Consider the following 22,190-nt stretch of genomic DNA (forward strand, 5'->3'; position numbering starts at 1 on the left):
TTGAAGTGAAGTGAGGCAGTATGATAGAGTTCTGTCTCTGAGATGGAATCCTAGCTTTGTGACTTTGAGCAGTTTATCTACACCTCTCTAAACCTGTTTCCTCGTCTGTTAAGTGGGATAATAGTACCTCCGTAGAGGATTCTGTGAAAATTAATTTTGATGTTTCTCCATACAGTATGTACTCAATGTCAGCTGTTACTGCTGCTCCTTCTCCTCCTCCTCCTACTACTAAAATGATGATGTATGCCAAGTTACCTATCGTGTACATTTTCAGGGTCGTTCTTAGTGAATTGGACACTGCATATGTGTTTCTTAGAGTTAGCTAGTGTGACCTCTTGAATGTCTATCTGTCTGGAAATAAAAATAAGTTCTTAATACAGATATATAGGTATATGTGTGTTTTAGGTTGCCTGCAGTAAACCAAGGACCTCCTTAAAACTTGAAATCAAGAATAGTTTCGTAGTTTGAGTCCCTGTTGATATGCAAAGAATCGTTTCCCAGGATGTGGCAGATACAGAACAAAGTATGATGACTTGATTACTTAGATTGTTTATGTTACAATGCACCCTTAAAGGAGGACTTTTCTCCCATGGATGTGGGTGCTAACTCATCAATGACAATGAGTATAAATTTTTCAGTTTAATGAGAAACCCCTGCTCCCTTTGGGACTGAAAGTGTTAATGTAATATTTGCATATCTCAATCCAATGATATTAAATATTAATGCAGTTTTGTGTATATTCAGGCATGTTTGGGTGTTTGTGTGTATATGCAAATGTGCACACATTTGGAAACATTTTTTTCCTAAAAGCTTTGCAGAAAGCTTTGATCACAGTGTTTATAATATAAAAAGGTTCAAACATATGGTTTAGCAAATTTTGGTACATCTGCCACATGGTGTAACATGATGAAGTCATTCGCAGTGAAAAGGCTTAGGTGAGTTTTAGTGGGAGAGGAGGCAAGGTTAAAACTGAGTATATGTGGGAAAAATGTGCTACGAAGTATACTACCAAAGGACTTAAGAAAATATGATAAAATTAGCAGAGGTTAGGCAGTGGGGAAATAGGTACTTATAAAGGAAAGACCATTAATTGGTTTCTTTTCAGTGGTTTTTGTTATCTCAGGTTCTTCTTGAGATTTTGATGATAGCTGTGGATTTTTTCCATTAAAAAATTGGACAGAGTAATGTATTCAAAATATTCAGGAATTTATAAACCCCTTTTCTTCCCTCCTCTCACACATGTACTCTAATTCTTTCCATGAACCTCATTTTCATATTCCCTTTCTCTCTATTGTAACAACTGTTCCTTGAATTAAGCCAACCAGACCTTCAGAAAGTTACAACCTTTGCACAACATTCATATTTACCATCTGTGGAGTTCTTTACTGAAGTCACTGAACTTTATTTTTATAACGTGTTTGAATTGTTGAGTCACTTCATGTTGACAGTGATTGTAAGAAATTGATTTGTGAAATGTATCACTGTATTTGCTGTGAGATGTTTGTTAAAGGTGTTGTCGATTCATTCTTTCATCATTTGGCAAATATCTGAGTAGCTTCTTTGTACTAGGTAGACTCCCTAGAAGCCACTCAAGGACTCTGGACTCGGTGGAAACATCCGAACCTGTCTAGGAAGCATCAAGAAAGGTCTCATTGAAGGATCAGCAAAAGTTAGCTAAGCAAAGAGGGTAGGAAACGGGGTTGAGGGTTCGAGGGGAAAGATCCAGAGGACAAGAGAGGAATGGTTAGAAATTTGGGAGTGTGTGATGGGCTGGGTGAAAGAAAGAGAGGACTTCAGATACTGGCCATACATTTTGGAACCAAAAGTGCTCCTCTGTCTAGCAAACGTGGAGAATTTAAAGGCTACATTTTAACTGTTAATCTGTCCTAACTCCATTTGATATACTACTTCTCTTTGCCTCATTTTCATTATAAGTGTTCAGTCTTCTGTATCTTGCTATATTGTATGTCTGTTTTTGAAATGTAAGTTGTTTTAGCTGCACATAAAAACAAACTGACAATTTCAGAGACCCTTCTTTCCGCATTGTTATAGTTTGTCAGTGAAATACATGCCTTAGTATTTATAATAAATGCCCTCTATATAATTAACAAGTTAAAATGAGGAAAGAGCAGACAGGAGGCCAATCATAAAACTATGCAGACAATGCTTTTTATAAAAAATAAATGTTTGCTAAGGCTGTTATAACTGTGGGACCATACAACCTGATATGGTTATAGTTTTAAGGAGCCTGCATGTGCTGTTGGATTCATGAAACCAATTCTAGAAGAACCAGGAAGTACGGCCTGGGCTATGTGTCAGAATCATCCTAAACTATCCTAAGCTGTAAGCTAAGCTTTGGTCTAATTTCTTAAGTACCTGTAAGGTTTTCTGCCTGTAGTTTTGTGATGAACAGTGTTCCTAAAGCCCTTTGTTACATGACTTCATTTAAATGCTGGTTCCTCTAAACTATCTTACCTAATCTTTACTGTTGACGATGAAACAGAGAAATCTAAATCAGGCAGTTCCTGTGTTTGTGGTAGAAATAGATATGGTAGCAAGAAGATACCTGAGAAACAATATTACATGATTTTTAAGAAGGTAAGAAAATACGTAAATTTCATTATCCTGTATTCTCAATTTACAGAGCCTGCATTGATTCGAATGAGGATGGAGACTTAAGTAAATCTACTGTATTGAGAAACTACAAAGAAGCCCAAGAATATGGCTCTTTTGGCACAGCTGAGATGTTGAATTATTCCGTTAATATATATGATGATGGAAACCTGCTCTCTATTGTGACCAGTGGAGGTATTCTGTTTCATATTTGCTAATTAGAGATAAATTTAGAAAGTGCCAGATGATAACTTCCGATAGCCAAAAGCAGCCTTAAAGAGAATTTAATCTAGAGATTCCAGCTAAAGAACTAGATCTGGACTAATAAATGCAGTTTGATTCCCTGGCAAGGTGTTGTTTTTTTAAAGTCGTAATCATGTAAAATCCATTTCAAGAGTACAAGCATGGTCCAACCACAAAACATCATCAGTATAATTTATCTTATGAATAGTAATTTTACCTCCAAATATTAACCCTTGAGAAATTCCAACTTTTTCGAAATTACACAGAATGCTGTAGTGAGGATGTTTTTACTTGACTGTACTCTTGGGTGAAACTATCTAAATACCCATCAACAAAAGAATAGGTTTTTAAAAAAATTGTATGGTATTCATACTGTGGCATGTTATACAGTAATCAAAATGAATAAATCTATATATACAGGTAACCCCCATATAGCACGGTTGTTTAGGTTCCTTAAAAATGCTATGTTAATGCGAATCCATGTTATATGAAACAAAGAATTAGTACAAAAAAGGGGTTTAGGTTCAAAAAATTTAAAAAAAACACTATTTTTATAATTAAGAGAAATATCTTCATAAAAGCAATTTTCACCAAAAGTATAACATATTAATATGTATTAAATAATCTTTTCTTCGTCATCCCTACTAAGCTTTTATTACGTTCTGTGTTGTTCAGGAATTTCCCTAATTTCAAATGAGATATTTTTTTGCTTTCTTTAATGCTCCGTGTTGTTCGGGGATTTCTCTAACTCTCAAACCGTATTCGAGTGAAACCGTGTTCTAGGATGCCGTGTTATATGAGGGTTTCCCCCAATTCTCAAACCGTGTTATAGAAGTGCCGTGTTATATGGGGGTTACCTGTACCTATATTCATAAATCTCAAATACAGAAATTTTCATAAAAATATATTGATAAAAATTTGTGTAAAATTATAAAACATGCCAAATAATACTATACAGTGTTTATGGATATGTGTGTTTGGATAGTAAAAATATATATATGGGAAGAATATACACACCAGCTTCTGGATAGTGGTTACTCCTGGGAAGGGAGTATGAAGTAGGAAGGCTTTATTGTCCCCCTCCCCCATTTATTGAGCTATAACTGAAGTACAGTAACTGCATGTGTGTGTATATATGTCTATAGATATATAGATATATACAATTTGATAAGTTTCAATAGATGTGTATACCCAGGAAACCATCACCACAGTCAAGATAATGAACATATCCATCACCCACTCCAGGTTGCTTGTTTTCCTTTGTCACCCAGCCCTCTCTCCACCTGCCCCTCCAGGTGGCCACCGAACTGCTTTCTGTCACTCTAGATTATTTTGCATTTTCTAGAATTTTATATGAATAACAAAAAATATGGGGTTTTTTTGGCCTGCCTTATTTCGGAGTAATGGTTTGAATCTCATCCATACTATGATTATAAATAGCTTGTTCTTTATTGATGAGTAGTATTTCATCATGTGGATATACCTTGGTTTGTTTATCCATTCACTTGTTGATGGACATTTGGATTTTCCAACATTTGTGTCCAAGTCTCCGTGTGGAAACATGTTTTTGTTTAATTTGGACTGATATCTAGAAGAACTGGTTAGTATGGTAGGTATATGTTTAACTTTTTAAGAAGCCTCCACGCTGTTTTCCACAGTGGCTGCGGCCTTCTGCATTCCACTGTCAGAGTGTGAATGCTCCAGCAGCGCTACAGCCTGTCCACACAGGTGTGGTCAGTCTGCTTGATTTTAGCCACTCAAGCTGGTCGGTGGTGGTGACAGGTGTTTTTCTGGGGGGAGGGGAAATTACATTAAAACCCAGCTTTCCTGGATTTTTGGAAAAAACAAGAAAGGAAGCACTGGTAACGTTGGGTCCTTATTCTTATGTGACAACAGTTGTCCAGAGCAGAGGAGTCCCAGCACTGCAGCAGATGCAGTTAGAAGGGTCATGTGCTCTCATTTTTCTTGGAGCTCCAGCTACTCTAGTGTCACCCAGACATTAAGGCCCAATGCCAGTTGTCATTTATCATTGAGCTAGTATTATTGTTTATCTGCCAGTAGTGGGGCATTTCTCTTTACCCATGTCTTTTAAGAAACTTTTTCACTTAAAAAAGGGTGGGGTCCAGTGTTTTTTTAGTTTTTGTATCACTTGATTGTTGTATAACGTATCTAGAGGAAAGTATACTAATCTCAAATTGTACACGCATTGAATTATCACATAATAGACACTTCTGTACAACAGCCAGCCAGGTCAAGAAATAAAATATTGTCAGAGCTCCCATCATGTCTCTTCCTAACCACCAACCTACCCTCCCTGCTCCCAAAGTTAACTGTCTTTATTTCTATTAGCACATTAGTTGGAGCCATCTGATATTCCTGTTTTTGTAGGTAAGAAATGATTAAATAGTGGTAATTGCACAGGGTTCAACCCAGTATGGTGTTTTTCCATTTATATAAGTGGGATTATTCAATATATACCCTTTGGGCATGACTTCTTTAGATCAGCCTTATTTCTGTGTGCTTCATAGTGTATAGAACTAGTCCATATGGCTGTCGGATACTCAGTCGTGTGAATATACTACGTATTCATTTACTATTGATGGATCTTGGGGTTTCAAGTTTTTGAATTTTACAAATAATGCTGCCATGAACTTTTTTACAAGTCTCTTAGGGTACGTGTGTATGCATTTATGTTGGGTGTGTAGCTAGAGGTGGAATTGCTAGATCGTAGGGTGAGTCTGTGTTCAGCTTTCCAAAATGCTGGTCTGCTCTCCCACCAGCACTGTATGTGCATATCCCCACCTACAGTTGTCAGCCTTAAAGTTTTAGCCATTCTGAAAGGTATGTCGAGGTACGTCATTGTGGCTCTCATTTGCATTTCCATGATAGACTGATGAAGTTGAACATCATATATTTATGTGCCATTTGGTTATTCTCTTTTGTGAAATGTTTTTTCAAGTGTTGTACCCATTTTTCTTTTGGGTTCTCTTTTCTATTGGATTTGAAAGATTATATTCTGGATATAAGCTCTTTGTCAGTTATGTATATTGCAGATACTTTCTCACCCTTATGACTTGCATTTTTTGCTCTCAGTAAACGGCAGAATCCAGGGTAGCAGAATAGTATGTGGAGTTCATACCGTTTCATTTCTTGTGAATTATTGATAAAAGAACTAAAATAATATATTACTAAATTTTAAAATGAGAGTATATTTTTATTTGATTATTTTTATCATGATTAATAATATGCACATTGGATTGAATGGCTAAAACTTTGAATCTGTGAGACTGTTTGTCATATTCCCCTCTAGGCGCTCATGGAACACATGTAGGTAGTATAGCTGCTGGGCATTTTCCCGAAGAACCTGAACGGAATGGTGTAGCTCCCGGTGCCCAAATTCTTTCAATCAAGATTGGCGATACCAGATTGAGCACCATGGAGACGGGCACAGGCCTTATACGGGCTGTGAGTATTTGTGAGGTGTTGACTTAGAAGATTAATGATTGATATTCTTGGATATTTTTAGATTTATAAAGTGCTCTGGCTGTACCAAGAATATGTTGAACTGCATTGGGGTGCAGGATTTTGTTTTTAAAAGCAAAAATGCGTCGTTCATTTTTCAATTGTTTTTATTAAAAATAAAGAGGATTAAGTTTTTTGGAAAATAGGAAAATACTATATTTCTCATTTCTAGTAAATATCCTAGCAAGCTATTTTGAGATACTTTAAAACAACAACAAAGTCCTCTTAGTTTGCTCCATCAGCATAAGAATTATTTAACTAATATTCTACATTTCATTTTAACATGTGAATTATATTTTACTTTAGTGATTTTAGAATTTAGTAAGAACCGTTTAATTTCCTCTTCCTGTTCCCCACTCCATTCTGCAAATGTTAGTTTTGATTTTTATAGGCTACTTACTATACTGTCTCCCCCTACCTATTTTTTAAAATTTATTAACCATATGCCTGGAAGCAACTTATATATTTGGATTTGAATTAGAATATAATTGTTTTAAGAAACTATGGAATTCCATATCTTTATTTTTCTGGACAATCTGTTTTTTGTATATTGCTGCTTAAATTAGACTCTTCATCTTTTTAATAGATGATAGAAGTTATAAATCATAAGTGTGATCTTGTCAACTATAGCTATGGAGAAGCAACTCACTGGCCAAATTCTGGGTAAGTGTTCTTTGACACCTCGAAGAGTATGAAATGCTTTTCATATCTAGATTGAGAATCACAACTGAAAAAGAGCAGTTGTGGTAGTTAGATGATAACCGTATGTCACCTAAACTTCTGGTCCCCCGACCCCCCACCCCATTTCCATGGTCACATCTTTGATGTCCTTGTTTCCTGCTAGCCAGGTAGACCCCGTGGCCCGTCATGACCAGAATTCCTCATCCTCAAGCAGCCTGAACTCTTCCTTGAGAAAACCCTTTCATTTCCCTTCAGTGACCCATACCTGATCTGCCAGACTTTGCTGGAGAAGCACACTTTAAGTTTATGACCACAAATCTCTGATGTTTACACAGCCTTGTCTTTGCTCACACTACCTTTAATTTATCCTTTCACTCCTATTTGACCATTTTACACCTTCTTTTCTCCTCAGAGACCTTCCCTTTCTTCCCTCAGCTGAAGTCCTCACCTCTTTCTTTCCCAGAGAGAATAAAAGCACTCGTCAGGGGTTTGTGCTCTTCCTATGACCTACTCTGACCCCACCTTCTCGGCCTTCCCTACTATGTAATGAAAGAGGTGCTGGTTTCAAAAGTCAGTCAAGCACTTGTGATCTGTTCCCATTTGCTCTAGAATCTGCTAGCTTTAAAACAGACACAAAACCTCCTCATTTCATACTGTCTTCACTCACTTTTCCAGGAAAACTGTGTTGTGTATATTCATTATTTCTGGGTGTCCTCAGTCCATCCTGACATGTCACACGCCCACCCCACTTCCTCGTGTCATTGGTGTCTTCCTGCTGCCAAATGCGTTGGCTGAGTCTTTACCTCACGTTACTTCACCTTTTTTTCTTCACAGTAATAATTGTTAAATTACCTTATTTAAAGTACTCATTGACCTCCCCCTTCCTCCACCAAGCTACCCATATACACCTATCACCTGGTTTTGAAGCTTGTTAATAACGTTCTGCCAAAATGCAAATTTTACCAAGCCAGACCCTATGGTTTGCTGTTATCAAATAACTTAATTTCCCCAGATAACTGGTACTACTAGGTTCCTTGTGACATATCCCTTTTCTGCCCTCGTAATAAGCACCCTGTCATCCTCAGTCATTTATTCGTGAATATCATCTTGCACCTTCTTCTTTGCTCAGTATCTTATTTACCTAAGTGTATTTCTCTCCTTATTTGACGTTCATCCGTTTACAGTCATCTTTCCATAATATTCCTTCCTTCACACTTACAACTTTGGAGTGTCCTTGGCCCTATACCTTTTTTATATTGACGCCATTTTCTTCATGGTCTAACTTCTTTAATTAATACAAGTACATTTTTCTTGTTTGCTATCAAGCTCTAACCAGATTTCTTATATTTTAAATCTTACTCTTAAGTGCTCCCTAGTGCCTTATTTCCCCTTCACCTTTGTCACTAGTCACACATATGTATAGGAATCCCCTGAGGAGTCATTTCTGAATACCTTATTTTAAGTGGAGATGGAAGTGAAACCACCTATTGCTCCACTACCCACTCACTGCTAATATTTCAGTACTTGGCTTTCTTCAGTCCTTTTGTAGTTTTCCCCACACATATTCAATTTTGTATGTAGCATTTTCCCCATGTTTAACCTGGCCGTGTAACTCATTGCTAACACTAAAACTCAACTAGGGTGTATCACCTGGAATGGCTGTATTATGTTCCACCAGTGGTGGATGATGCCTAAACTTACTTAACCATACATTTAAACAACATTTTGTTATTATAAATGCTTTGAGAGTAGAAGCTAAGCATTTACAGTTGGAGAATGTCCCCTGAGTGATTCAAATGCACACCTCCTTACTTAGAGCCACTGTCTTAGTTCTACTACTTGGAACCATATTTTAGTTTTTTCTATATAAATCATATTTGAAAATATTTTCATACTATAATAATATAGTTCTTGAAAAGTGGGACAATTTTTTATGTTCAAAGGAATTCTCTCTCTCTTTCAGGAGAATTTGTGAAGTAATTAATGAAGCAGTGTGGAAGCATAATATAATTTATGTTTCAAGTGCTGGAAATAATGGTCCCTGCCTTTCTACAGTTGGTTGTCCAGGTGGAACTACATCAAGTGTAATAGGTTAGTTTTCTGTTTTAGAAATGGACTTGTTTAAAAACAAAGAAAAAAACTCAGGTTAATCCAATGTTGATTGGATCTTTATTCAAGACACATAAACATTAAGTACACCCTTAGGAAACTGTAATCTAGTAGGGACCTGCCGATCTGGAGTTTACTGTAAAATAGACTGGCGTAAGTGGTTTAATGGAAGTACACATACAGTGCTGCAGGATTATAAAAGCGCAGCTACTTCTAATTTGAGAATTTAGGTAAGGCTTTCTGGAAGAAGTATGGGAATGAGGATTTCAGTAGGCAGAAATGAGCAAGGGAAGGACTTTCCAGACTTAAGTGAACAACATAAATAAAGACACTTTACTTTTTATTTATAGTGTACAACTACTTATTTATAATATAGTTTTTTAGTTTCTCTTGGGACATGCAGAAAGAGTCAGATGTAGAGGAAGCGAGCTTTATTGAGAAAAGCAGTTAGAACATATTGGTTCCATGAATGTGCCTTTCCTTACACTTTTTGGTTTATAGATATGTATTGTGGTCTGTTTTCACTGTAAACTAACGGAAAACTGACCATCAACAAGAGTTATGAGAAATCAAAATTAGTTGCACTCATAATATGAAAATAATAAAATTAGCATATATTATAGTTCAATAGCTGCCAACTTTTGCAGAAAAACCCACAAAACGCAAAACCTACCCTGTCATTTTAATGTGTAGCATGAATGAGGAGGATGAATTGAGAGAAGTATATAGTAAATGATGCCTAAAATTTTTTTGTTTATTTTTAAATATGAGATCAAAACAGGATTCTACCTCTTAACATGTGTGATTGGATGTATGACTGTAAAAATTCTTTGGTTCCAGTTTTTCTGCAGTATACATCAGTAACTGCATAGATATATATATATATTATACATGTTATAGGTATATAGATACTGTAGATGTTTTATATATGTAGTAACATTTGGGTATCAAAGTTTAGAAACTGGCCCTTTAAAATTTTTTTGTTTTAACAATGATATGTTTATAGGACATGCTTTTATTCCTAGCTTCTAAATTTTAAGGAAGATACAGCTTACTTTATGTAATTTAAAACCTCTTGCCTGAGTAATTCCATTATATCATGTGATAAGACGACAGTGCCTACCAGTGAGATATATATATATAGTGTATTTCAGTTCTCTAGATATTTTAAGTACACAAATGAAAATGAAACAGAAAATAGATCTGAAACTTACCTAAAGATCAAATTTTACTACTCTACTGTAATACTCAGTGCTTTTTCATTTTCTTATCTCCATATTCTCCGAAAATTTTAAACTGAATTTTATGAAATGATTGCAGTTTAATGTGGCAGTGTTGTTTACCTAAATCCTCTTAATTCACATATTTTTATCCAGTCTTCTACTCTGAATATGTGTATGTTATAAAGTAGAAGCTGGTGTACCTGTGTTATAAAAAAGAAGCTGTATGTTAGAAGCTGGTGTACCTGGAATCTAAAGCTTTTCTCTGCCAGTCATACATGTGCATTTTGTACATTTTTTCAACCAAATTTATAAAATGAAAGAACCAAGTTTCACCTCTATATTACATGTATCAGAGTCTAGACTGCATTTGCATATTTATCTAGAAGATGGTAGCATGTTATATATCTTTGTTTTTTTGTTCATTATTATAGCCTTTGTTGAGGAGAGGAATACTACCAAGTTTATGGGTAGAATTTTGGATACAGTGATCATTTTAAATGACCAGTCAACTAATTCCCTTATTCTTATAATATTATATTTTATAGTTTAAAGCACCTTACTCTTTTTCTTTTATACCTACATAACACTTTAGGTACATTATTACATTTAATCCACATAATAATCATGACAGATATTTTTTATATCCAAAAGCAAGGCATGTAGTACAATGTCTGGTACATAATAAACTTCACTTGCTTACCATTCCATTTTATGGGAGAGAGTCATGGCATAGGGAGATCAAACAGTTTACCCAAGGCCACACAGCCACGTGAGTACTGGATTAGAATTAGGATTTATATTTTGTGTCCTTTTGTAATGAGAAATCCATCCCACAGGTGTTGGTGCTTATGTTTCTCCTGACATGATGGTTGCTGAGTATTCGCTGAGAGAGAAATTACCTGCAAATCAATATACGTGGTCTTCTAGAGGCCCCAGGTAGGTTGAGAGTAGGACTTGGGGACTAGTAGAAATATTTGGTTTAACTTTACATGGTGGGGAAGCGGGTAGAGCTTTGGTAACTTTACCAATTCTTTCTAGTAGTTTTTATGTTTTCAGCATTTTCATTTTGATTAACAATCTCATCTTAGGGAAACTGATCATTAAGAAGTAAAATACAGTTGTTTTACTTGTGTATTTTAGATGTGTGACATAACTTCTGAGTGTGTAATACTTAAACCTGTGCTCCAAGTCCTTCATTTATGATGATCTAAATAAGAATAAGGACTTGATTATCTTTAGAAAGTACTTAAGACCTTTTGCAGTACTTCTGGCATTTGAACTTGGGTGAAACAAAAGCCCTAAGCTTTTGTAAAGCATCACAGTTATAGGCCTGCATACCACTGAACAGTTTTGAGTACTCCATAGCAGTTAAGTTCTGTTTGATAAATGAAGTTCATCTATTTTGGTTCCCTGAAGTCCTCTGAACTATATTTATCTGATTCCAGGGACTGATTATCATTCTCAAGAGCTATATTAAGTCCTAATTTATATAATCCCTCATTATGACATCAGTGGGTACAGGCACCTTCTGGAAAACAAAGCCTATTTTAATTCATCCCTTTACCTCTTTGGAGTTATTTTTTAAAGAGAATATATTTTGAATTCAACTCAGCAAGTACCTTATTGCCTGCAGTAGGCAAGGCATAAATGAGCAGGTTGTGATCTGAGTTCACAATTCCATTTTAGGACAATGGGATTATAGAGATGAAAACAATCATTTCCCTTTGAGCGGAACCCCTCAAGGAGGAGATGGTATTGGAGTTGGTCTTGAAGGATGGATAGGGTTTTGAGAGAGAGGAAGGGAGGTTTATATGGCAAGAATAAGATGAACCCAAAGAGGAACAGGCTTTAGTGTAAGGTTTTTGGGGAAATAACTAGTAGTTGGGTTTGTCTGCAGAATAAAATATATAAAAGGGAATATTAGAAGATAAGATTAGAAAAATTGGTTGAGATAAGATCAGATGTGGTAATGCTAAATTTAATCCTTTGAGTTAAAGGCATCTTACTAGCCTTTTCTAGGTAATTTCTTCTTTAAAAAATAAACTTATTTTAGTAGTCTATTAAAACTGTCATTAAAAGCAGTCAGGCAATGGATTTCCATGTGTTTCAGCAAGCTTTGCCTGTATCACCAACATAGATTGCCCTCGTCAGCCCGAGTAACTGGCCTAGCACTCCACATCACTGAGTAAGAGTGGTTAGGAATAAGACAAAGTTGGCAAAGGTTTATGTGTTTTATATTCAGTTAATCAGTGTATTGATTATTAACATGTTAATTCTCTTCTAAAATTGATTTCTAAATGTTGTTTTTATCTTACAGTCAGTATAAAACAAAGTACTAGAGAATGTTTAAAGCAGCCTTCGTCAGTCTTATTTGCCTAAAGAACATTTAAAGAATTAAGAAAACAAGTTCATGAATTATGGGGGAAGCTTGGATTAAGGAGCTATGATTCACAAACCAGTTTTTCTAAGAATTGAGACAATTTCTTACATGTTTACGATACTATAAGCATTGAATATTATTGCAAATATGTGGTTAATTATTAGACTGGTTGTGAAATACAAAATACTGACTAATGATCACTGAACAAGTATATTCTATAGTACTATTTTTAAAATTCTCTTTGTCAGGAAAGACTGTCAGACAAAGAATTTACTTGGCTTCCTCGAGCTTGCAAGTGTCGTATATTGCGTAAAGGCAGATTACTAAATAGTGTCTACATAAACCATGTATTGAATTTTTCTTACATATTGTAGTTTAGAAGAAAAATATCACTAGCTTTTTTATTTTAAGGAAACATATATAAGGTTTTTATAAGGAATATAGAAGGTTTGTAGTAGGAAAATTTTATTTTTTCATTTTAATATTTACATTTCATGGAACCCATTTTTAGAACACTGATTAAATGCTTTATGATTAGCCACTTTAACAGACTAGTGGAAAATTAATTGAGAGCAATAGGAAGTAATTAGAATTCATGACTCTTCCCAATTGTTTTTTCCAGTTGTAAGATACCAAATGCTCATTGTGAGCATTGGTAGACAACATAGATGGTGCAAAGAAGAAAGTAAAAATTACCCTAAATCTCATTATCTGTGATATGTTTGGGTGACATTTTGATGAACACCCTTTTAGTCATTCTGTGTAGAAATGGGAGATCACATTATTCAGGCACTTTTGTAACCTACTTTTTTTTTTTAAATTTATTGGGGTGACAATTGTTAGTAAAATTACATAGATTTCAGGTGTACAATTCTGTATTACATCGTCTATAAATCCCATTGTGTGTTCACCACCCAGAGTCAGTTCTCCTTCCATCACCATATATTTGATCCCCCTTACCCTCATCTCCCACCCCCCACCCCCCTTACCCTCTGGTAACCACTAAACTATTGTCTGTGTCTATGAGTTTTTGTTTCTCACTTTTTTGTCTTGTTCTTTTGTTGTTTTTCGTTTATATACGTAACCTACTTTTGTCACTTGATAGTACTCTATGAAAATCTTTACAGGTCAAGAGATACCTAAGAATATTTGTTTTAAGAGACTCATTAAAAGGGGTGCCACTAGCCCTTTTCAGGTGGAAGATACATGATTTACATTGCTTTCAGCTCCCTATGTAAAAATGTGAAACCAAATTGTACTAGTATTTCTAGCCAGAAATAAAAACAATTCAATCAGTTGGGGGAAGAATGGTAGAAGGGAGAGGCCAGCATCCTCTGTAGGGAATTTATGGTCTCTCCGCCAGGTAGGAGGAAGTAGTGTGTCATTACATGATCCCTTTACTTGCGGGAGGGGACAGAGCTTGTGTTTGGTGATGATGCTGTAATGAATTCTATAGACTTGAACTCATTAGACCTTGCTTAGCCAAAGCCCTCAACGAGGCGGCCCTGTTGACTTAAGCTGTCCAATATGACAGCTACTAGTCACGTGAGATTAGTCGGAATTGAGATGTGCTGTGAGTGCAAGGCATACACCAGATTTTAAAAAGATTTAGTACAAAAAAGAATATAAATTAACTCATTTTTTTTATCAATTACATGTTAAAGTTACATTTTATATATGTTGGGTTAAATAAAGTATAGTAAAATTAATTTCATGAGTGTCTTGTTAGCTTTTTTTTTAATACAGCTTTTAGAAAATTTAGATTGACATACATGTCGTGTCCCCATATTTCTATCGGACGGTCATATATTAAACTTCAGACAAAGGCAAAGCTTCTACTTATTACAGACAAAAGTAAATTCATCAAGGGTTCTGAGTAATGACACTCAATTATTTTTCCTCTATAAATATACCTGATACCTTTTACACATAAGCCTAACTACATACACACACACAGATTTTGTCTCTTTATAAGGAAAAAAAAATGCTGCTTTAAGGGGATGTGGTTGTGTTGAGTACTTTTCCCCGTTGATTCCAATGACTGCAAATAGTCCATGATACTGTGCTGTAATTTATTTGACCAGTGTCCTTTTTATAAAAGCCATTTTTCACCATCATAAGCAAACTAATGGCTTTTCCTTCAGTGCTGACGGGGCCCTTGGAGTGAGTATCAGCGCACCAGGAGGAGCCATTGCTTCTGTTCCTAACTGGACATTGAGGGGAACTCAGCTAATGAATGGGACGTCTATGTCTTCTCCCAATGCGTGTGGAGGCATCGCCCTGATACTTTCAGGTGAGGACATTGTTTGGTGCTCTGCATCGTTTAGTGCTCTGCGTGCTACCATTTCTAAATTTCCAGTAAACTGACGGTGAATTTGGGGTTATTCTGCATATGTTTCAATCACAATTATTTTTATTAATGAGAGAAATGGCATTATAAAATTGATTTTAAATGTATCATTTTGTAGTTCGCCTTAGTCCTGGTTGTAAAATCTATAATTTATAAGTTTATATAAGTAGGTGTTAAGGATTTTGACAATTTTATGTTTATATCATAAAGTTAGATAGTAGCCATAAAAAAAGTAATTGAATGAATTTATCTTACCATATTGCAACAGATGTTTTTGTTTTCTGAAATTCCCATGGTGAGAAAATGTGATAGAATTGGTAATGTGCTGGTTCAAAAAATAATTTAAGGTGGAGAATCGTTTATGTGATAATAATATTCTGATGTGTATTCATTTGTTCAACAAATATACTTATTGGCTGTTAATAACTATCAAGCATTTTAGCTTGGTCTATATTAGTGAACAGACATCAAAAATATCTTTATGTTACAGTTGGGGGAGACAGACTTTGAACAAAATAGGAAATAGTTTATGTTACATGTTAGAAGGTAATGAATATTGCTGTGGAGCAAAATGAAGTGGAAAGAGAGGTAGGAATTTCTAGGGTGGTGTGGGGGAAGGAGGCTTACAGCATTAAATAAGGTGGAATCAGCATTGTAGGACTCGCAGGGTAGCCAGAAGAGCATGACAGTTCCATGTCAGAAGTCTCTCTGTTCAAGTCCTTGGGCTCTCCACCCTTGTTTCTAGTCCTGTACAACCTCACCGAGCATTTCAAGGTTACTCATGCCTCCTGTCTTTGGGCATGCTGCTCTTGCTGCCTAGAATTCCTGACTGCCATTTTTTGGCCTTGCAAACTCCTGTGCTTTCTAAAGATCCAACTCATATAGTTCCTCGGATAGAGCTCCACCTGGTTCTGGCGTCTCACTGACAAAATCGGTCACCTTCTTGCTTTGCTCTTACAGCAGCATAATATTTCCATGTTTGGCTCATTTCTTATAATATCATGTGTTTACGTTTGATGAGCTCTGGAGAGGACTGGCATGCTGTATCACTCATCCTTTATCTCTGACAACAGCCATTAACACAGGGTTTACAGTTTGGTGGCCTCCATTCCTGCCCGTAGAACAGTCGCTCCCGGCCTGGGTGCTCCCTGCAACACCCAGGAAGCTTTACTCCATTATCAGTGCCTGCAATCCAGTCTCAAAGATATTGATTTAATTGGTCTGCGGTGAGACCTCAGCATCTGTTTTGCTTGTTTAAGTTCCCCTCGTGTTTATAAAATACAACTGGGTTGAAAACTGCTGCCAGCAACCGTATTGTTTGACGAGCAGTGTTTTAAAGAAAATGTCATTCAAATGCCTTTAGGTATCTGCTTCATATATTTACATTATCTCTGCATAGCCTACATTCATGCCATTGCATAATGGGCATGCAGTAATTTTTGTTAAAGGAAGTCTTTGTGTGATGCCAGAAGTTTTGGTGTGGCTGTTCAGTTCAGTTTAAAAAAAACAACAACAAAAACAATTGAAAAATGAGTGTTAAAGCATAAATGACATTAAAGCCAGAAAATGTACATGTCATCTGGTGAGGGGGAAAAGTTTGCACAATCTCTCTAACAGTTTTTTCTTGTTTTTGTTTTTAAATTTTAGGTCTGAAAGCTAATAATGTTAACTACACAGTTCATTCAGTCAGAAGAGCTCTAGAGAACACTGCAGTGAAGGCTGACAATATAGAAGTATTTGCCCAAGGACATGGTATTATTCAGGTATTGTTTGTGTGAAAAATGGTGTGTCAATCACTAGGAAGATACCTTAGCTATTACTGGATAATATTTCCTATTCCAAAAATGATTGTGTATATTGGTTCTAGATTATATCTTTATAGTAGTAGTCTCTGAACTAGAAACAGAGAATATGAAAATAAATTTTTTAGTTTAAGAAACATTTGTTGCAGTAAGATAGAGAACTCTAATAGATGGAGGACACCTAAAGGGTAAAGCAAAGAAATGGCAAAATTTGTAAATAATAATGGCCTGTGGAAGAGTTCCTCACTGTGGTCACTTGTGAATAACAGTGTGACTAATGAGAGTCGAGGGGCAGGTAAGTCCAGTAGTTAGACTGGTAATTTGTCTAAAAAGGTAGAATTGTCCTCTTCATTTTAGAGAGCTACTTGTACTTTAGCTTTTTACTTGTACTTTGCCACAAGTGAAATCAAATTGATAACTTGTAATAAAATATTTTCCTGATCTAACCATGTATATCTTACTCCTTGTATTCTAATTAGGTTGATAAAGCCTATGACTACCTCGTTCAGAATACGTCATTTGCTAATAAATTAGGTTTCACTGTTACTGTTGGAAATAACCGTGGCATCTACCTCCGAGATCCTGTCCAGGTGGCTGCACCTTCAGATCATGGCGTTGGCATTGAACCTGTGTTTCCTGAAAATACTGGTAAGTAATTAAAGGGACAGTGAGCTGAAGTGCTCACATGGTTTGAATGAATGGTATCATAATAGAGAAATGCTGTTTGGGCTAATATTTACAAGTGAAAACATGAATTGACAGTATTACTGTTTTAAATTTTATAGATTTTAGGGAAAAGGCGATGGCATTTAGGGATCCTAATATAATGGCAGTTCAGTTAGCATCTTGACTACCAAGAAAAACAGTAGAATGGACTTTCAGTGACCTTGAAACTGTGGATAATAAAACTCATTTCTTTCCCATTTTTACTACTTGTATATGAGACAGAATTTTCTGTTGGAGAGTGGGAAGTAGAAGCAGCTAAGAGACCCTCAGCTCAATGAGATGTAAACAAAATAGTCATTACTTTATATCTGGCAGTCTTCATTTCGGTCCGGTGCTGTTATCCTCATGCAATAATGAAAAATGGGCCGACCTGGTGGCTCAGGCGGTTGGAGCTCCGTGCTCCTAACTCCGAAGGCTGCCGGTTCGATTCCCACGTGGGCCAGTGGGCTCCCAACCACAAGGTTGCCAGTTCAATTCCTCGAGTCCCGCAAGGGATGGTGGGCAGCGCCCCCTGCAACTGAGATTGAACACGGCACCTTGAGCTGAGCTGCCTCCCGGATGGCTCAGTTGTTGGTTGGAGCGCGGGCTCTCAACCACAAGGTTGCCAGTTCAATTCCTCGACTCCCGCAAGGGATGGTGGGCAGCGCCCCCTGCAACTAAAATTGAACACGGCACCTTGAGCTGAGCTGCCGCTGAGCTCCCGGATGGCTCAGTTGGTTGGAGCCTGTCCTCTCAACCACAAGGTTGCCGGTTCGACTCCCGCAAGGGATGGTGGGCTGCACCCACTGCAACTAGCAACGGCAACTGGACCTGGAGCTGAGCTGCGCCCTCCACAACTAAGACTGAAAGAACAACTTGAAGCTGAACAGCACCCTCCACAACTAAGACTGAAAGGACAACAATTTGACCATTGTTCCCCAATAAAAAGTCCTGTTAAAAAAAAATAAATAAATAATGAAAAATATCCCCTAAAACGCCTTATTTTAAGGTTGTAGCAGTGTAATGTGAAAATTGGATGGATCACAAGTGTACTAAGTAAGGAAGATTCCGTGACTTTCATTTAAGCTGTGTTTTGGAAGCCCATGTCTAGTGTGTTTTACAACCAGCCAAATGCATTTGCTAAATTTTCTTGAGAGAAGATAGAGGTTTGTAAAATGAAAGAAAAGGAAAAATACTAATCTTTACTTTTTGGTCTTTTTAATGCCAGAAAACTCTGAAAAAATATCCCTTCAACTTCATTTAGCTTTAACTTCAAATTCATCTTGGGTTCAGTGTCCCAGCCATTTGGAACTCATGAATCAATGTAGACACATAAATATACGTGTGGATCCCAGAGGCTTAAGAGAAGGATTACATTATACAGAGGTATTGGTGTACTTTCATTTTTATTTTCTTTTTAACATGTTTAAAAAGTACTTTCTGTGGTAGTTCTTTTCCCCATTAGCTGAATTAGTCAAGAATTGTCCTACATGTATTTGTTCAGGCTGTTTGCCGTTGATTATGTGACCCAACATCAGAAAATTGATACCAATTTGTGCTTAGGATCTTTAAATTTTAGTATTAGATTAATTTGTTCTGTGAACAGATTATACTTTTTTTCTTTGTTAAAAGTTTGTTAATGGATACTGCAACCTAACGGTCTTTCTTTTTAGGTGTGTGGCTATGATATAGCATCCCCTAATGCAGGTCCTCTGTTCAGAGTTCCAATCACTGCAGTTATAGCAGCAAAGTAAGTAACCAGTTACCAGCAGGTTGCTAGTACATGTACAGTATCATTTGACCCTTGAACAACACAGGTTTGAACTGCATGCATCCACTTACACGTGGATTTGTTCAGTAAGTACCTGTACCGTTTTCAGTCTGCGGTTAGGAGTCTGCAGATGCAGAGGGCCGACTGCACTGATCTGTGCCGTTTTACGTAGGGGGCTTAGTAGCATCTGCAGATTCTGGTGTCCCTGGGTTGTCCTGGAACCAATCCCACTTGGCTACCAAGGGACAACTGAGTTTTGGGGGAGTCAAAACTTATACACAGATTTTTGTCTGTGTCAGGGGTTGGCACCCCTAGCTCCCACGTTGTTCAAAGGTCAACTGGAATTTTTTAATGGCTATTTATGGAAATAATGTGAACTTTTAAAGGGTGAATAAGCAAGAACCAGATAACCAGGTTTTAGTTCTGCTCCTTACTCAAAGTTCAACGTGGCACATAGTCAGTCATGCTGTTCCTGTTCACTGTGAGAATAAGTGAAGGCATCTGTCCTCTGTCCTGCCCCTGCACTGAAACTGCATCCGCAGTGCCCTTCTCATTGCCCGATTCAGAGGACATCTTAGACTTTATCTTGCCCAATCCTGCAATATTTGACAATATGACTTCACCCCCTTCCACCCCCACTCCATTTTTCCCCCTTGTCTTTGGGATTGCTATTTTCTTCCGTTCTTCCACTTTCCCAGTTACCTGCTATTTCCAGACTCTTTCCTTTCCAGCTTGTCTTCCACCCTGGAACAAAGAAACTCAGATCTGATCATATTGCTTCCTGTTTAAACAAATCAGTGACACACCCAAGGATCAAGTTATCTCCGTTAAAGTAGCAAACAATGATCCTTCACAAGCCAGTGTTTCCTGTCATTCCATACACCAAATAACACATTTCCGCCAGGTCACCGCTGCTGGCACTCTGGGTTTTCTCAGGACTGGGTGCATTTGCACAGCTGATTTCTTTGCTTCAGTTTCCTGTCTCTTAATGAGCAAGCGTGGTCCTGGTCATCCCCAGGTGAAGGGAGTCCCTTCTTGCTGCTTCATGACGCTTTCTACATGCCTGTGGTACAGACTTTAGTGAATGTGTTGTCATGTTTAATTTGTTATCCCATTTGGGAGCCCACCGAAGACACAGGGACCATATCTTCCCATATGGAGCCCATTATACAGTATATACAAAACAAAATAAATTGCCTAGTGGATGACGGACAAGATTGAAATTATAAGAGTACTGGAAACAACAGAAAGTTCTAAGTTAACAGTTCCTGTAGAGTTAGTTGCACTGGTAAATAGTAAATATGTAGTAGGTCTCAGCCCATAGGAAACATAGGGCGAAACTGAGGAGATAAAAAGTGTCATACACATGGAAATTGGCAGAACAGTTAAATTCTCAGCCATACATTTCCTAGAAGTTTAGTAGGAAGTTAGACACGTTAACATATGAGATTCAGGAATCAGCTGAGACATCGTGTCCTTCAGGAAGCTTTTCCCAGACCTTTTGTGTGAACCAAATCCTTTTCCTCTCTTTTCCCCTAACACTTCCTGTCTACCCAGAGCACGTTTACATGAAACATCTTTGGTGGGTTTTCTGTCCGCACTACAGCATAGGAAAATATTCCTTGTTGTATTTGTAGCTACTTATAATAGTGGTGCGTATATAGTAGGCACTGATTAAATGTTTGTCACACTGACTAGAATTTGTCCTTTGCATGTACTTTAGGTTTTCATAGTGGGTAGTTATACATTTGACCTTTATATTTCATTGACTTCCTGCAAAAATGCTTTGAAAGTAGTTTCTTTCTTTGTGTCATTATGATATGGGAGCATTTTGAAGCTACAAAAGGGAAAAGAAACATTTTTGTAAGAATATCACTTATTTAATCATTAATTTTTATTTTCAGAGTAAATGAATCATCACATTACGATCTAGCCTTTACAGATGTACATTTTAAACCTGGTCAAATTCGAAGGCATTTTATTGAGGTTCCTGAGGGTGCAACATGGGCTGGTAAGTAAAATTAAAATGTGTCTTAACCACGTACCTTTATGTACATTCTCTCTTCTCTGATTATGACTATATAAAGTTCATATATCTATAATACATAGTTTTCTCATAATAGTACTGTACGTAGCTAGCACCCTAGATTGCCATTAGGTTCAAAACTATTTAAAGGTCTAGTACTATTTTGCTTTGGCTCATATATCCTATCATCTAGCTCATCTTAGATGTTTTAATATTCAAGATTTTAACTTAGTTTAGAATAACGCCTATCTCTTACTGATTAGAGAGCTGCATTGTTGAACAACTCTGGGCTGCGTGCCCATAGGGCCCCTTGGAGTTTTCTAACATTAGGCTCTGATGAAATGTACACTAAACATAGTTAAGAATAAAAATCTATGGTTATTTAATACTAAATCTGAAATCTTTTTAATGGCAAATGTCAGTAGTATAATGACCTAATTATGATTTGTTTAGGTTGGCATTGTAAATAGTTGTGTTTTTTTTTAAAATAAGAGTTTATCAGATGATCCAGAATGGAAGTAGCTCAGTGCATTTAGCAGTCTTAGATTACAAATGTGTAGAAATCGGAAGAGGAAGTGGGGAGATGCTGGTCAAAGAGTACAGACTTTAGTTTTGAGTAAATTCAAGGGATCTAATGTCCAGCATGGTGACTGTTGTTAACAATGCAATTTACTAACAGAGTAGATTTTAAATGTTCTCACCACCAAAAATATCGATAACTACGTGAAGTGATGGATGTGTTAACTAACTTCATTGTGGTAAATA

The 22,190-nt window shown here is 36.7% G+C and overlaps 1 protein-coding gene across 6 annotated transcripts in view; it reads left to right on the forward strand.

The window, feature by feature from the left end:
• Window positions 1-22,190, forward strand: part of TPP2 (tripeptidyl peptidase 2) — a 65,543-nt gene that overhangs the window by 18,687 nt on the left and 24,666 nt on the right. For all 6 annotated transcript variants that reach the window (XR_012495486.1, XM_019731032.2, XM_019731031.2 and 3 more), the window contains exons 6-16: window positions 2,645-2,808; window positions 6,167-6,321; window positions 6,965-7,041; window positions 9,023-9,150; window positions 11,228-11,327; window positions 14,916-15,064; window positions 16,769-16,884; window positions 17,403-17,571; window positions 18,857-19,014; window positions 19,302-19,378; window positions 21,304-21,410. Coding sequence is in view for 5 of the 6 variants with exons in the window: in XM_019731032.2 (XP_019586591.2) it covers window positions 2,645-2,808; window positions 6,167-6,321; window positions 6,965-7,041; window positions 9,023-9,150; window positions 11,228-11,327; window positions 14,916-15,064; window positions 16,769-16,884; window positions 17,403-17,571; window positions 18,857-19,014; window positions 19,302-19,378; window positions 21,304-21,410 (1,400 nt within the window). In the remaining variant the exon portion in view is untranslated. The remainder of the gene's footprint in view (window positions 1-2,644; window positions 2,809-6,166; window positions 6,322-6,964; window positions 7,042-9,022; window positions 9,151-11,227; window positions 11,328-14,915; window positions 15,065-16,768; window positions 16,885-17,402; window positions 17,572-18,856; window positions 19,015-19,301; window positions 19,379-21,303; window positions 21,411-22,190) is intronic.

This window comes from Rhinolophus sinicus, linkage group LG04 (genome assembly GCF_036562045.2).
Source record: "Rhinolophus sinicus isolate RSC01 linkage group LG04, ASM3656204v1, whole genome shotgun sequence".
Classification (NCBI taxonomy): Eukaryota; Metazoa; Chordata; class Mammalia; order Chiroptera; family Rhinolophidae; genus Rhinolophus; species Rhinolophus sinicus.